This window comes from Astatotilapia calliptera, chromosome 6 (genome assembly GCF_964374335.1).
Source record: "Astatotilapia calliptera chromosome 6, fAstCal68.1, whole genome shotgun sequence".
In the NCBI taxonomy this organism is placed as follows: Eukaryota; Metazoa; Chordata; class Actinopteri; order Cichliformes; family Cichlidae; genus Astatotilapia; species Astatotilapia calliptera.
The window spans coordinates 23,166,559-23,183,744 of NC_137427.1; the positions used below are offsets into that span (position 1 = coordinate 23,166,559).

At 38.1% G+C, this 17,186-nt stretch overlaps 1 protein-coding gene across 1 annotated transcript; it reads left to right on the plus strand.

Annotated features, from left to right (window-relative positions):
- Positions 1-2,186: 2,186 nt before the first annotated feature.
- LOC113024236 (tetraspanin-5) lies at positions 2,187-13,676 on the plus strand. Its single transcript, XM_026171117.2, has 10 exons — positions 2,187-2,639; positions 5,223-5,273; positions 7,193-7,339; positions 7,436-7,606; positions 7,682-7,807; positions 9,508-9,555; positions 10,193-10,309; positions 10,403-10,464; positions 12,030-12,082; positions 12,169-13,676. Exons 1-9 carry the CDS (start codon positions 2,556-2,558, stop codon positions 12,040-12,042), a joined length of 819 nt encoding a protein of 272 aa, XP_026026902.1. The 5' UTR covers positions 2,187-2,555; the 3' UTR covers positions 12,043-12,082; positions 12,169-13,676.
- Positions 13,677-17,186: the final 3,510 nt, after the last annotated feature.

Here is a 17,186-nt window from a genome sequence, read left to right on the forward strand (position 1 = left end):
TGACTGTTTGTGTCTATTCCGTGTTTATCTTGGAATAAATACTTGATCAGAAGTGCTTGTTTCACTGTACACTTTTGCCACTCTTGTAGGTTTTCAGCAGGCTGACTTACAGTGATGCAGAACACAATTTTAGTCACTAGGGGGCGAAATTTTCCCACATCTAATTAAATAAATCTATAGAACTGTCACTTTTCAATATAAGTGAATAAAATAAATAATAAAATTGTCATTGAATTAATCAAATATTTCTTCAACTTCATACCAAAAGTAGTACATGTGAACAGATTTTCTTTTTAAAATGACAAATCCAATAATATGCATGGCAATATAAAGTCATGTGAACAACTAACAGCATTCTTACTTGTTCAACAACATTAGCCAGGTGCTGCTAATCAAATCCACTTGATTAAATAAATTAACAATTGCGAGCGCCTCTATAAAAGCAGGCCTCATTTAGCATGTTAAATGATAGTAAAAAGGGGTGGGGGTCTGGCATTGTTTGAAAGGGTTGCCTCTTCTCTATAATACGGTAGAATGGTTTAGGTTTGCAAATTCAAGAATGCCGATTCTGTTCATTCTATCCCTTTCTCTGTGAAAGAAACATTTTGTCACTCATCCAGGTGACTTCAAGTTTTCTTCAGACTGAAGAATTCACTTGGATGAGTGATGAGACATTTCTCCAGCTGAAAACATAATGTTCAGATGAACAGCTTTCTGGGATTTCCTTACCTGGATGATCGAGCATACATCTAGAGATTAGACTTGCAGGTTTGCAAGTTTCATCTAAGAAAAGTGCAAGACTTCTCCTTTGGATAGAGGAGGCTAGCTAGTTAAAGCTTGGTCCAAATTGTGCCACACAACAGCACAATGATCCTGAGCGCAGCAGCAAATCTATAACAGAATAGCTGAAAAGGAAAAGAATCAAGGTCCAGTCAAAGCTCAGACCTCAGGCTGACTGTAACAGTGAGGTGGGACCTTAAGTGAGTGCTGCACAAGTCGATGCCTGCAAATTTCCATGAACTGAAGCAACGCTGTAAAGAAGAGTGGGACACAATTCCTCCACAATGCTGTGAGAGACTGAAGTCACATTTATTGCTGCTGCAGGTGGTTGTACAAGCTACTGAATCATGAGGATGCTTATTTTTTCACATGTATATTTGCCCTAATCCACATGTACATTATAATAAAGGCCAAATGTATTTTAACAGTATGCCACACTGATCTACTGTAAAGTTAAATGTAATTTCTAAGAAGGTACCGATGTTTAAAACAGCAAAATTACAAGTTCAAAAGAACACTGTAAATAAAATATAAAGCAGGGACAGTTACACCCTCCAAAAGGCGTAAACATCACATCCACCTTATAAAGATTAAGCCTAAGAAAGTAGAAAATTTAAGTGCGTTTTGAAAATAAACAATAAAGAAGCATCGCGTCTAGGCAGTTTGTGTCTCATTAAACTGGAACTTTATTTTGTTTTTCTTTGCTGACATTTAAACACAAGAGTGAAACATGAGATCCAGCCTGCTTTATTTCGGTGTTCTCTGGAATTCTTTCTTCATCAGGACTAAACAAGTCTTTGGAAAAGACAATGTGAGGTAATGTGTTAAAAACATGAAATCTTAAATATTCAATAAAAACATTCAAGTAACTAAAGGAAACACATAATTTATATTTTCTGTAACTACATTTGTAATTATACTCTTTATACTTTCTATTTCAATTCTTTCTGATAAAAGTATAAAGTTCGCATTACAAAATGACCTGTAATCAAGTCTGGTGAAGCAACTCAATCCTGTTTCTGTCTCAAAAATATATTAATTTTAATATTTAACATCAACTAAGATGTCCATGTTTATTAGTCTTTAACTTATTGATTGATTTAATACCCAGCAGCCTCAAAAAACTGCATGAATGAATTATTATTTATTCCACTACAACTTGAATTACTATTTCAAGCCTTATACCCTTATTATTGCCTAATAGCCTGATGGCTGTGATGAAGTTTACTTATGTATTCCTGTCGTGTATCATACACGTATTTAGTTAATGGGTAATAAATTCCGCTATAAATGATTAATTACCTCGTAACCAGTACTATCTGCCACTGTAATGGGGCTAGAGACCCTCTCATGGAGGAAGTCCCGCCTTCTCAGATCACTAAAAGAAATCATTGGTTCCTAGACATGGCAATCAAATAACAGCCATGTCTAGATTACGGGTCAGATAGGAGACCGTCGGTTTTAATCTGGTTGACTTTCACTGTGGTTTATTTCAGCGTTACACCTCTGAGGATCTACGCAGGGTAAAAGCTGAGATCTGTAGAGGGACGCCGACGGACTGTGAACGCTCCCCGACGGCTTCATCTGCGACTTTTATCCGCACAAAATCAAGATGGTGTTAATAATTAGACGCTAGAAAGGGCGGCATGTGTTGAGCCCTTAAAAAAAATTATTAAAGGGTGTTTCCAGAGGATCCCGACTGCCAAACACAGAACAGCTGCAAATGTGATTCCTGCTCGTTGCAGAGGCGGCGAAGGAAAACAAAATCCATCCAGATGATGTCAGGAAAGCATTTCAAGGCTCACGAAGTGAGCTGCTGCATCAAGTATTTCATTTTCGGATTCAACATTATATTCTGGGTAAGTCCCCCGTCTGCGACTTCAGGCCTGCCATCGTCAGTTTAACACACTGACACGCTCTTTGTTCCCAATCAGCAGCTGTGAGGTGCATTTATGTGTGCGTATGTGTTTGTTGTTGTGTCTATGTTGTCCTGGGTTTCGATTCGCTTCCACTTTCTCTTTTGCTCCTGTGCACTTGCTCCCTGTCACCCATCAGCCGCTTTGTTTTCGTGTGTCCTCCATCAGAGTGAGAACAGCTCTCTCTCTCGGCATCATCGCGTGTTTACATGACCGTAGCCTTCAGCTGAGGCCTTTTTTTTCTTCTTTTTTCGTGGTGATGTTTAGGTTGAGAAAACAGCCGTCACCTTTTCTATGCATGAGTGAAACCGCAGGGGAAAAAAACAAACATTCCGTCTTTTAAACCCACAGTCACCGTGGGCCGCCACTTCCTGGCTTGAAACAATAACCCGCATGGGTGCTTTTTTCACAGGTTGTTGATGAGGGAAGGTGGGGTAGGCTTTACTAATGGTTAGTTAAGTTATTAACAGAGCGATGCTCTCGTAGAACCGCAGCGATTAATCGATTTAAACAGTGACTGTTTTGATCGATTCATTGTTTTATCTCATTTAAAGCAAAAACGCTGTCAGTGAGTCCAAGTGTTAATTGTTTGATATTGGCTGCCTCTCCAGTACTTGCATTAAAGTAAGTAGAATAATCAGTGGATTTAGAGGATTGGTCGCAGAAAACAATGCCTAACTTATAAGTGATGTATGAAATAGTGTGGCCTGGTTTGAATAAGAGACAGCAGGGACATTATGCTCATCATTGATTGTTCTGTCATATTTTTTTTAATCGTCCGTCAGTCAATAAACAGTTTGGCTGAAATAGCAGAATAAAACTTCACATAATGTAGTGATCCAAGACGCTCAAGAAAACGTTGAGAGTAATAATTTTGTTTTTGAGGGTGTATCGGCAGAGCTATGCAGCATTAACCTTTTTGGATAACAGGAGCTCCTTTGTAAAACATGCACAGGCCACTCAGAAGGGTCATACCTGCGTTTGAAACCAGGATTGTCTGGCCTTGAGGCCATAGTGCTAACCACTGAGCCTGGTGCTGCCTGAGACATTTGTTCATTATCATATTTGGTGCCAACAAATGAACTGCTTGCTCCACAGCATCATATACAGCATGTTCTTTGGATGGATTAAATATGGGCATATCTACTTTTGTCTACATACGAATACAAATACAGATACAGTAAATTGCAGCAGTCCTACTGATAGGCACCGTTGGCCATATAAGGCCTTTTTAACAGCAGGGATTTTGTCTTGTTATTGTGGGGAAAACACAGATGCTGACAACATCTCTGATGATATTAGTAACAGTTCAAGTGTCCTGGTAAGTCATTGCGGTGTGGGAGTGTGGGACTTTCGGCCAAAGCCCCTATCTTTTTTTATTCACTTATTTATATCAGTAATTTTGACTTGTGCTAACTGACATAAAAAAATTAAATAAAACAAAGAAGCTAAAAAATACACTAAATTCAGCACATGCTACTTAAGCCATGAATGGCATTGGTGTGCCCAGTGGTTCTTCACGTATCGGGGACTGATAGAGACAAAGGCCTTTGGGCTGTGGAAAAGCTCTCAGCCAACTGTACAGCAATCGGCCCCTTTGAGCTTTGTGTCATTCAGGTATCAGCTGCTTATGTCACAAACAACTGTTCCCCTGCCTTAACAGCTGTCTCACAAACAAATACTTGAGATGGTCTGTAAAGTTCATTATCTTTAATCTAAAAAAAGTCCTTAGTGCTTCTATCTGGTGAATAAATGTGTCTAATTCAACAAAAGACTTCAGTTAAAATCAGTTATTCAAAAACCTATTATTTCTCATCTTTATTTTAGTGCTTGTTAAAGTCCTGGTAAGTTAGTGGGGTTTTAATTTTAATAGTGAAGGTGTTCTTGGATAAAAGCATATCCAACAACAATAATTGTTGTTGAAATCCTCACAAATTAAGTGGCTTATAAAGTATACTGTTTTTCTCAAGTTTCTCTTGTCATGGTTTGTCAGTGAAGATGTATCACAGTAGACACTGAAGCATAAATATTTTTTACCGAGTTTGTCTCTATGCTTTTTTTTTTAAGTGCATTGTGGTGAGTAGGATGTAAAAAAGTTATTTCAAATAGAAAACCAAAACTCATTGCAAGTGAATGTGAAAGTAACAAAAGGCATGGAAATGTGACAATTAAATAAGGTGTTTATTAAAAACATATTAAAGTAATTAGCACAAGATTTAAAAAGTCTTGTAAACACAAACTACCATAAAATATTAAATCACAATACTGTCATAGTAATAATATTCCCGATTACTGCTTCTACACTGCGGCGTACAGTTATGTACAGTCAAGCTGTTTAAAGATGCTTTCTAATGTGGAAGCCTCCTGCTGATCCTGCAGACTGGGATGAGAAATATTTAGTAATGGACCACTGCCAGGAAAATCTCTCTGTAGTTTCTGTCAGTGTGCGTCTGTGTGATGACTACATGTAGCAGTCACAGCAAAATAATCCTGTTCTCTTGTTTCTCTCTTTTCTCCCTCTGTCAGTTCCTTGGAGTAGCGTTTCTTGCCATTGGTTTGTGGGCATGGAGTGAAAAGGTTAGTCGTATATTAATGTGTAATAACAAGTTGCAGGACTTATTTCTGTGAAGCTTTTTACTTACAGGTATCTGCAAATATTCCACAAACCGGCATATCGTTGTGGTTTATACTCGACTGCGTGCAAGGAATGGTCACCATGGCTTTACTGAATCAGAAAGGAATGCTGTGCTTTCCTGTGGGACTCATGAACAATGGGCTATGAATTGATCTGATGCATTTCACAGATTTGTTCATTGTGTACTGAGAGTGCAAAAAGCAGACAATCTACTGAGAGCACTTTTTCACCAAAGTACATTTGAAGATCTTGATTGTTATCTCATCCTACATACGTGACTACAACTAATATTATTTAATTATTTGTTAATTGCTAAATTATTATAATGGGTTGATTAACTTTAAGATTAATATAATGTCAAATGTATGGTGTAAAAAGTGTGGGTTAAATTAGACTGTTAGCTTTGGACAAAAACAAACAGCTAGCCAGGCTCTATCTAGAGGTAAGAAAATCTACATACAGCATCATGGGCTTGAATGTGTTCTTTTTCCAGCACAGAATTATTGTACAGTATGTACCTTTAATCTTCAGAAAAAAATAATGGCACAGGTTTAAATTTTATTTTGGATTTTCTCTAATCCACACAGGGTCGAAAGTATAAATGCAGGTTCAAATATATACATATTTATAATATCTGGTCAAATGTCCCTTAGTTGCACCTTGGTAGCCATCAACAAGCTTCTGCCATAATTCTGCCTGAATATTTGACCATTCACCTTGGCAGAATTGGTAAAGTTCCTGGCATGGACCTGGCTTTTAAGCTTAGTCCATAAATACCCAAAAGGGTTGAGGTCAGGCTTTGGGAAGGCCACTCCAGAAGCTTAATGTTAGCCTGCTTTATCTATCCCAAAACCACTTTTGACGTGTATTTGGATCATTGCCCTTTTGACTTGTCAAAAGCTGCAAATTTCAATTGAGCTTGAAAGTGTTGATTTTGGACCAGGGGCTTCTTTCTGTGGTGAAACACTCGCTTGACTGGAGACAGTGACGCTGGTGTTTCAGCAGTTTCCAGTCCATAGCAGGCTTGAACCTTAATTTTTGAACATCCTAACCAACTACCGTTCATCCGAGTGTGACGGCTTGGATCTTCTACCAGACTTTAGCTGGAACTGGTGGATGTGGTGACACATTCAAATAACTTATACTTACATAGAATTGTTTGAACTGATAGTCTTGAAATGTGAAGTTGTTTAGAAATGACTTCAAGAGATCTACCCAATTTGAATTCCTTAGATTTTTACGCTGTTGTATTGAAGAATTCAGTGAGTGCTGTCAAACAAATCATTTGTATGCTGATAAAGTTGTGATCTAGTTGTGGTCAGTCATGATCACTACCAAGTTAATAGGCCTAGACTTTGCTATACAATCATTCTACCCTGGTAAAAGAGCAGTTCAAAGAAAACAATACCAACACTACCATGGCATTCATGCTAATGATAGGTGCATGTCAACTTCTGACACAACTTTAATAGCATATCTATAGCTCACTGGTTTACATGCTAGAGCTTGTTTGTTTCGTCACTGCAGAAATTGAAAAATCAAATTAGGTTGGTTAGCTTTGTACAGATCCAGGAAGCTAATCGTAGCTAATATATGATAAGCTAAGTCAATTAAAACATATTTACATTTGCTCGCTCTGAGCAAGAGTAAATTAGCTTGTTCCCAAAAATCAAAAACAATTGACAATTTTATTATTAAATTCTTTTAAATAATTGCTTACATTGGTTTGGATTGTACTTTATGAAATTTGGGTGTTAAACATGCTTACAAAATGATTACTTTACCTGGGAAGAATGTTAGCAATGTGATGATATTTCAGTGGTTTTTCAGTTGAGTTTGACCTCACGTGCTTTGCTCCCAGGGTGTTCTGTCCAACATCTCATCCATCACTGACCTGGGGGGCTTTGACCCTGTCTGGCTCTTCCTTGTCGTGGGTGGTGTGATGTTCATTCTCGGGTTTGCTGGTTGCATTGGAGCGCTGCGGGAAAACTCTTTCCTGCTCAAGTTTGTATGTTTGTTAAAGGCTTTCTCAGAAATCTATAATTCTTTATATTTCTTGTTTTCATAACAGTTATTATATTCAGAAAATTCTCATGTCTTTCAGTTCTCCGTGTTCCTGGGCATCATTTTCTTTCTTGAGCTGACTGCTGGAGTCCTGGCCTTTGTCTTCAAAGACTGGATCAAGGACCAGCTCAATTTTTTCATTAATAACAACATTCGGGCCTACAGAGATGACATTGATCTGCAGAACCTGATCGACTTCACCCAGGAATATGTAAGCAACGTTTCTTTATTTGTGCCACCGATTTCTTTCTAGTATTTTTACCTTGTATTTTATATGTTATTGCAGTGGGAGTGTTGTGGAGCTTTTGGGGCTGATGACTGGAATTTGAACATCTACTTCAACTGTACTGATTCAAACCCGAGTCGTGAGAAATGTGGAGTGCCCTTTTCCTGCTGCACCAAAGATCCAGCGGTATGTCTCTCTATCACAAGATAACGTTGTGGCTGTTGGTGTTTTTGTGTCCTTTGTTAGAGTTTAAAATAATTTTTAACATGCTGAAACTACAAGACTTGAGGGGAAGTTTTGAAGGGCTTTCTTGTCACAGACAGCTTGTTATCTATGTTCTCCAGAAGAAGCAGTGACGCTATCAGCGACGATGGCTTGCATCCAACAGGACGCTCAGGACGCTGTGTTTAGTCGTGTCAGGCCCTGACTGCAAGTCAGAGTCTGAAAGCGGATGGGTGGGACTCTGGACCGAGGCATTTTTTGGCAGAAAAATACTCTTAACTGCTGCTTACTGTGCGCAGCAGTGACAGCATTTTTCTTCAGAAAAACAGACTCAGGAAGGGTTTTATTTGACAATCCAAGGACACGCTGTCCCACCAAGGTCATTCTCTATAGGGTAAAAAAAAAGGAAACACTTGGATTTAAAAAAGTTGTTTTTCAAAGGCACCGTGTGCTCTTAATGTGTATACCATATCAAAAATTTTCATTTTTTTTTATTTTAATTGTTTAGTTGGGTTGTGCAGCAGGTGTCTTTTGTGGTTATATTTCAGGTCAGGTCTTTATCAGCCAGTTTCAAGTCAGTTGAAAGTTGTTGTTTTTTTTGCTGCTAGCTTTCCATCAAAAAGTATTAATTTAAAATAAAAGGTGACATTTAAAATTAGTTTTGTTAGCTACCGTGGCTCAGGGGGTTGGGAATCGCATCTGTAACCAGAAGGTCGCCGGTTCGATCCCTGGGCTCTCTGTCCTGGTCGTTGTGTCCTTGGGCAAGACACTTTACCCTACTTGCCTACTGGTGTTGGCCAGAGGGGCCGATGGCGCAATATGGCAGCCTCGCTTCTGTCAGTCTGCCCCAGGGCAGCTGTAGCTACAACTGTAGCTGCCTCCACCAGTGTATGAATGTGAGAGTGAATGAATAGTGGTATTGAAAAGCGCTATATAAATCCAATCCATTATTATTATTATTATTTAAATGCCATAAAAATGACATCCAAAAGCTGAAATGCTTTTAGTGGGTTTTTTTTACATTGCTACAAATGCTGCTGGAAGTTTGACTTCTTTTAAACTTTTTCCTCTGCTCTATGGATCTAAGGAAAAGGCAAAGGTTTGCCAGAAACCTCTGCCAAGCAATCCCCTCTGTCTGTGACGCCACATCCAGTGAAGCCATTTCATTTTGGCTGACCATTAAGGAAAAGATTTCCACCAGACTTTATTCTCAAACATTGCCCTTTGTCAGCGGTGTTTTACACATTTTATTTTAATGATCTGCCCACTAAAGTTTTTATTTGTTGTTTTCAGAAGTCTAAGAGAACAAAATTTGACTTCTGGGAGTTAAATGTTACTGTAGCCCAAGTTTCTGCAGCTGTGGTCCCACACAGTCTTATAAAGGTTAACCTGACCAGAAAGGCAGATGCATCCTTGCACACAAAACGTTGGAGTCGTTTAATCTTCACAAGTAGAATATAATAGGCAAGCAAACATAAACAAATCCTTGGTTTATATGCAAAAATCTTCACAGTAACTGTATAACCATGGATTGGTGAGTTTTACTCATGATCATCTAGTTTTACAGTTTTTAATGTGTATGCATGTTTTATTGTTTTTCACTGTAAAGGCCAGTCTAGAATCTCTAGCTAATCTAAAAATGCATGTGTGTCTTCTCTTCGCAGGAGGACGTCATTAACACTCAGTGTGGATACGACATCCGAGCAAAACCGGTGAGCTACAAACGGAAACTTAAATTTATCACCGAGACTGAGACCCTGATGTAAAAAGTAAAAGGAATAGAAAAGAGTAGAAAGCATGAATTGTTCTGGCTTATTTTGCCTCAGGGAGGTTTATATGGCTATATGAGGTCGTCAGTTGCTCCACCCTGGACACAATATTCCTCTTTCAGTATGTTTCTCAACTCCTCACTCGTGAAAATACAGCAGCTGGCTCTCCATCAACACTTTGGGCCTTGTGGCATTACTCATGCAGCAGCAATGCAATGGGAATTGAAATCCCCTCCCCCACCTGTCATTAGCTTTGGCCTTACTGCACGGCCAGCGTAATGTAAGGAAAAAAGGCTCTGTTTGTTTTCTTGACTTTAAATGTGAGCCAGAGTGAAGCAGTTTTAACAAGAGTCAGAGGAAAACAGTGAGCCGAGTGTGTGTTAACGACTACGTAACACTGGATCAGAGGCATTTTGCTGTGGAGGGCTTTAGGGGAAACCGCAAAATGAAAAGGGGAATCATGTGCTATTAAAAATAACTGTGTTGTTAAGTGTCGTGGAGCAAAATAAAACCAAATATATTTCAGATGAACTTGACTATCACGCTGTAGTATTGGTTTGACTTGTAATTGTTTTGACAGGACTCTGACCAGAGGTCATTCATCTATATCAAAGGCTGCGTACCACAGTTTGAGAAGTGGCTTCAAGATAACCTGACAGTGGTGGCAGGCATATTTATTGGGATTGCATTACTGCAGGTGGGGATCAGTTTGTCCTAAACATCTGAGCTTTTGTCATTTTTTTCCATTACCTAACAATTTGTTTTCCTTTTTTTTAATTTTTTTTTTTAGATTTTTGGCATCTGTTTAGCGCAAAATCTCGTGAGCGACATCGAGGCTGTGAGAGAGAGTTGGTAGGTAGCAAGGGTCATCAGGGTGACGCGTCAAATTTTGTGTCTGAGTGCATCATTTTTGTAAATCAGTTCACGGCTTGTAGGGGTTTATTTTGTAATTTAACTTAACATAACTACATGAGTTAAATTTAGCGGCTCCATATTTAAGAGAGCATTAAAAACCTCTTCAGGCAGCCATAAAGACCTGATGGGCAGGGCTGCTTGTGTATTATGAAATATCCTTTTGACTATTATTACTTTTGTATGTAAACCTTCATAATAAAAGTCTCACGATTATGGTTGCAACACCCTGACATGGAAGAACATACAAATTATTGGACAGTTGCACAAAAGCTTTAATTATTTGAAAAGCTTTACAACTATTGGTATTTATAAATTTGGACTATATTAACACTTAAAAATTTAAAAAAAGCACAACAGAGTATTTTTCTTTAAACTACACTATAATTCTTTTGTTTAGTATCGTTTCAATTTTTCTTAGTCCTCTTTAAAATGACAGTTACACCTGACTATAATGATCATAGCGTATCTTTGCTTTTATGTGTCATGTTCAACATACGTAACTCAGTGGTGACGAAAATTTGTATCGGCAACGAAATTTTATTTAGTCACAACTAAATATGGAAAGATGAATCGCACAAAGTGCAGCAAGCCTGGCAAAAGCGTTCCGTCTCTGTTTTTACTAGATATTGTAATGCACCGAAAATGTTTTGGAACTAAAAAAAGGTTTAACAGAATAAACTCCTACTGTCATGAATTATTTTAATCTAAAATGATGCATTATGTGTGTCACGTCAATAACTTTTAAGCATGATTTCGTTGTTAAAAATTAGTTGGCGGCTGTAGAGTTGGCTTTGGGTGTATTATGGTTCAGAATGAAATAAACATGTAATATGATAATAAATGTAACAACGTTTTGAAAATACATTCCAGGTCCACAAATGAAGTCCTGAATTTGAAATTGCCTGAGTTTCCCTGTATTAACACCAGCAGGTTGATATCTTTGCTTCCAAGTGAGATAATTGTGTGAATTGTCACATACTGAGTTGCTTTGTGGTAACTTTGGTTATTCAGGGACTTTCTGCAAAGCACCACCGTCAGGCTAGAAAGGCGCCCTGATGAAAAAATTAAACGTTGTTGCAAACATCTTGAACTTAAAAACAAAAAGAATCACAAACAGCTTCATCGGTATTACATCATTAGTGTTAATGGCAAGTGTAATGTAAGGAAACAAGCTGCCCCAGTTATTCTAAAACTTAAAAAACATCCACCCAATTGGAAACTTGAAAATGTGCTGCAGCACACACAAACCTCTAAATACCACCATCACCCGCTGCTTTGCAAAGTCCTGCTTTGAAGTTTGACTATTTAGTCAGCGTTTTCCTGTCGCCATCTTGGTTATTTATTTCATTCTATATGGGATCATAATTCACAAAATAAGCATGTTGTATTAACTAACCCTCTGCTTCTCAGTGTTGCAAACAAAGCTTATTTTGCTTGTGCTTTTTATTGTCTTGGTTGTTTTATTGTTCCGATTCATAAATCTGCTTCCTGTTTTTGTGCAGTTTGTTTACCTAAGACCTCCAGAGAGTTTTCAAAGGCAAGAAAGATGTACAAGGTAAGCGCTTTGAGATCAATATAGCAGTATAAATTATCGATCTCCTCCGATGTTTTTTATTTTTTATTTTTATTTAATTTTTACAGGACTGCGGCTCGGATGCCAGCGTTGAAGGGAAGTACTTTAGTCACCTAAAATGTGCAGTATGAAGAGTCTCGCTCATATGTAAATAGTAAATTTAGAATTATTTTTAGAGTTACTGTATTTTAAATGAAGCACCCCCCCTCTGAAATATACTACTATACACACAAAAACAATGGAAAATAATATTTCAGTAAAAGCTACAGTTACAGTAAAGGCTGTGTTGAAGAAGCCAGGAAGATAATGTGTTTTGCCCAGATAACAAGCGGAGACGGCGTTTCTCTGAGGTAGTGCTTCATTTAGAATATGGTCTGTGGTTTTATATGTCTCACAGCTGCAGTTTTTTAACAGCTGCATGTAAAGGGTGTGTAAGAAGATAAAAGTGATTCTGGAAATGCACTGCATGCCTTTTGTCTCTTGATAGGACATCGGCTTCTAACTGTGTTAAGTATTTTAAAGTATTTGTAAAATAGTAATTTCGATTGAATCGGCTGGTTAGCACTTTGTTGAATGTTTGATGGAGTCTACTTAAGAGAACGAACTTTAGATGTGGACACTGTTACAGATTGCAGTTTGACTTATGGGGGATGTAGTCACCGTGTAGTTTCACGAAGAGACGTGATGGATGTGTTCAGCTTTGTAAACTTGCTTTTCTTGGAAAGAATGACAAAATAATGTAATACATGTACTGAGAGAAACCCAACGATGTGGCATCTAATCAAAACTCAGCCTTAAGCACTTTAATCTTCACAGAGGACAGAGGATAATGAAGTTCATTTCAGCTGTTCGGCTTTTTGTCATGACAGACTGTTATCTGGTCAAGCAGCAGCCACTGGAGGGGGAACTTTCCATAATATGCTTATGTAACATCCTGGTACTTCATAAGTGTCACCTTGAAAATGGGTTTGGGGACTTTTTTAGTGTAGTCACCTTCTTTGCACACAATCTTTTTGTCCATTAGTGTTCTGTCATACCTTCATTAATTTGCCTTTATTTTTAGTTGTGGCCAGTGTGTTGAAATCGTGAAAACCCTTATTTGTTAGATTTTTACTTTTTTTTTACTGCTTGTTGGCACTTAATTGAACATAGAAGTAAATTATTTAATTTACAAATGCACAGTACTTGAAAGTAGAGCGCGCAAGCTCTGTCATCAGCATTTATTAAAAATTCAGTGATATTAAACACACAAAGTTTTCTCTTAACAGAGTGAAAAAAGCCATTTAATGTAAAGGACTAGTGAACCTGTGAACTTTTCCTCTGCAGCTGATGACAATATGATATTAATCAATGTGTTTCTGGTTTCTACCACATGTATAATCTTATACTGAGAAAATGTTAGAATGCCAAAATGGTGTCAGATATCTGTTTACCTGCCACTTAGTGCCATATTTGCGATTTCTACATACTCCCGATTATAACCACACTTTTCTTTCACGTGTACTCCTGATTCTTGTAAATAACTGGATTGTGATAAGATGTAGATACATCTGAATAAATGTTGTTCTTTGTATTATTTTGTCTATTTCTGTGTATACTTTGTCTGGATAATATGTTACACTGATACCGCACTTACCTCAGACTAAAATTAATGGTAGCGCTGCAGAGGAATTGTACTCCAGTGTGACTGGGTGAATGACAACTCACTACCTCCATCTTGTGTTTAAAACAATATATATGTTGGACCTTTTTTTCACTGTAACCCTCCAACTGGTCTCCAGCTGTGGGTATCACATATTTTTAGGTTTAATTTGCGTACGGTTTTCATATACTGAAACTAAAGGCGTGGTACACTCAAGCAATAATAATAATATTATTAAAACATATGCTGGGGTCGACAACCCTGGGATTATGACCTCACTGAGGTCAAAATGTTAGCAGAGAAGTGAGCCTGTGATGGGTGGGAAAGAAAAAATAGGAAAAGCACTGCTGTGGCTTGTGTCAAGAAGATGACTCCCCAGTTACTTCATTAGTCAGACTTTGCTCGTACCAGGTTGGACCTTCAGCTCCTTTAATTCTTTGTGGCACAGAATCAGTAAGGTGCTCAGAGGTTTTAGTCCATATTAACATGATAGCATCACACAGTTGATGCAGATTTGTCAGCTGTATACATGATGTAAAGTTCCTGTCCCTCCACCTTCCAAAGGTACTCTTTCGGATTGAGCTCTGTTGACTATGAAGGCCGTTTGAGTACAGAGAACTCATTGTCATGTTCAGCAAACCAGTTTGAGATGACCTGAGCTTTGTGAAAACGTGTGTTATCTTGCTGGAAGAGCCACCAGAAGATGGGAACAATGTGGTCATAAAGAGATGGACATGGTCAGCAACAACACTCAGGTAGGCTGTGGGGTTTAAAATATATTTAGCTGATACTAAAAGGCCAAACGTGTGTCAAGAAATTCTGATCCAAATCTTTCAGTAGAAATCAAAACTGCTTTTTAACTCATCTGTTGTTCAATTTTGGTGAATCTGTGAATTGTAGCCTCAGTTTTCTGATGTTTGCTGACAGGAGTGGCACCTGGTGTGGTCTTCTGCTGCAGTAGCTGCTTCAAGATTTAAAAGGTTATGTGTTCAGAGATGTTCTTCTGCAGACCTTGGTTGCAACAAGGGGTTATTTGAGCTACTGTTACCTTCCTATCAGCTAAAAGCAGTTGGGTCATTCTCCTCCAACAAGGCATCTTCACGCAGAGAACTGCCACTCATTTTCTCTGTTTCAGACCATTCTCTGTAAACCCCTAGAGATGGTTGTGTGGAGAAATTTCAGTATATCAACAGTTTCTGAAATACTGAGATCAGCCTGTCTGACACCATCAACCATGCCACGTTCAGAATCACTTAAATCACTTTTTTGTCCCCATTCTGATGATGTTGAAGCTTAAAAAATGCATCATAAAGTATTAAAGTGTTGCTGTAGCTTCAGCCTCGTTAGAATATTGATCTTTTTCACACAGCTTTGAAGTAGGTGAAGTCGAGCCAGAAATTTAACTTTTGGTTCCCCATTCTGATGCTCAGTTTGAACTTCGGCAGGTCATCTTGACCAATGTCAACGTGCCTAACGAGAAGCTGAAAAGGGCTGCCTAATAAGGTAGCTGGTGAGTATGACAACACAGCATGGCAAGTTTCAGGCTTTGCTGGAATTAAACAGTTAAGTATTCATCTTTTAAATGACCTTAAAGAAAATTTGAGTTCATGGTAGATGAGATCCTTTCAGTGTTTTAGCTCAGTCAGTTCAACATGTAGTTGATAATCCATTACGTCAACACATGGAGGTAACAACATACCATTTAAAATTCAATTTAAAGTTTGATTTTGGATGATATCTGAAAAATAAAGTTTAACTATGAGATATGGATTTTAAAAATAAAAGTTTTGGATCCTCTAACACTTGTTGGATGTAACTTGATTTAACTTTCATATAAAGTACACATACACTCCAATGTGGCTTAGCTGCTGCCATTGTTGTTCACTAGCCAGCAATCACCAGTACATTATGTGTTCTCAGTTGTGCTACTCAGTAATTATTTATGATTACATTTTAGCTATTACAAATGCTAAAATTAGGTGTGTATTCAGATATGATGTTAGCCTTCAGATGAGTTAGTGAGAGCAATGGTACATGTGTTAATTAGATTAGAGCCACACACACATACACTTATTTTCCTATCAACATATCGCAGATAACCAGCATGCAGTATCTGTTTTCTGAGTTATCAGCAGAGGTGGGACCAAGTCATTGTTTTGAAAGTCTCAAGTAAGTCTCAAGTCTTTATCCTCAAGTCTCAAGTCAAGTCTCAAGTAATGTCAGGCAAGTCAGAGTCGAGTCTCAAGTCACTGGTGTAAAAGTCCGAGTCAAGTCACAAGTCTGAAACTTTGAATTTCAAGTCCTTTCGAGTCATTCAAAAAAACGAAAAAAAAGCATGTTGCAGTTATATGCTAAATGTAAATATTAGACCATGTAATTTTTAAATCTGTTTTTCTCAACACATGACAAAATAGTGAACTTAGAAAATATACACAAATTGTGAAATTGCACCTCTTTAAAATGCAGCTCAATTAAACCTAGCTCCAAGAATAATTTTCACGGACAGTTCTGAGATAAGCTGCATGTTATTCTTGGATGCGCTTGTAGGACCAGCTTTAAAATCGCATGACAAAAATATCATACACATTAAAAAAAAACTGCATCACCAACGTAGCCTGGACAACATTTGCTAGTTAGATGAAGTCAGCTATCTCATCGTAGCATATTTATATGCATATTTATAATTATACGGTTCTTGGAGTGAGTGCATACACTCATGAAGTTTAGTAACTTCAGGTCACTGCAACAAGCCCAGGTACAGTTTACCGACAGATGGGTGCAGGACCTTGAAATGCACCGTGTAGAACGAAAGACCATCGTACGTATCATAAGTTTACCAGTCTCACAAATCGTCGTCATAAATTTACATTCCTTAACCGTTTATTAATAGGACCTTTGAGCTCAACGGTAATTAATTAGTAGTGGAAATAATTTCTGGTACCCATCACAGAAATGTAGCAGTGACAATAATATTGTATGCTGTAATTGTACTGGGCAATTAGTGATACAAAAAACCTGTTTTATCCTGTGAATAAAAGTATATGTTTTTGTCAATGTACCATAATAACAGAAGCGAAACGCAATATTGTGTCAGGACAATTCACTATTTATGCACAATAAACAAAGGAGCATAGCGCGACAATTTCTGTTCAGCGCCAGACTTGCTTGTAACCTACATCACCAATTATGTTAAGAAAAATGACGCATTAACTACAACAGCAGACTGACCTTCGTGTAAATGCTTGGAGCAGACTAACCTGTGAGCTGGAGTGTTCTGGGACGTTATATTTGGTCTTTGAATGGCTGCAATCCAGGCCATCCGTCGCGTCTTTGTTACTTCGGAAACATGGCTCGAACAATTTCTCTTCAACGACGTAATCCGATAACAACCGATCTCTTTACCCGTCGGCTTCCCGTGGCTGTCATGCGACCGGCTATTGCAGT

Bases quoted from the DNA above. Each gene is read 5' to 3' on its own strand.
- LOC113024236 (XM_026171117.2), top strand. From the start codon at position 2,556: ATGATGTCAGGAAAGCATTTCAAGGCTCACGAAGTGAGCTGCTGCATC. The intron at 7,607-7,681 runs GTAAGCAACGTT...ATGTTATTGCAG, and splicing joins TCGACTTCACCCAGGAATAT to TGGGAGTGTTGTGGAGCTTT. The intron at 10,310-10,402 runs GTGGGGATCAGT...TTTTTTTTTTAG, and splicing joins TTGGGATTGCATTACTGCAG to ATTTTTGGCATCTGTTTAGC.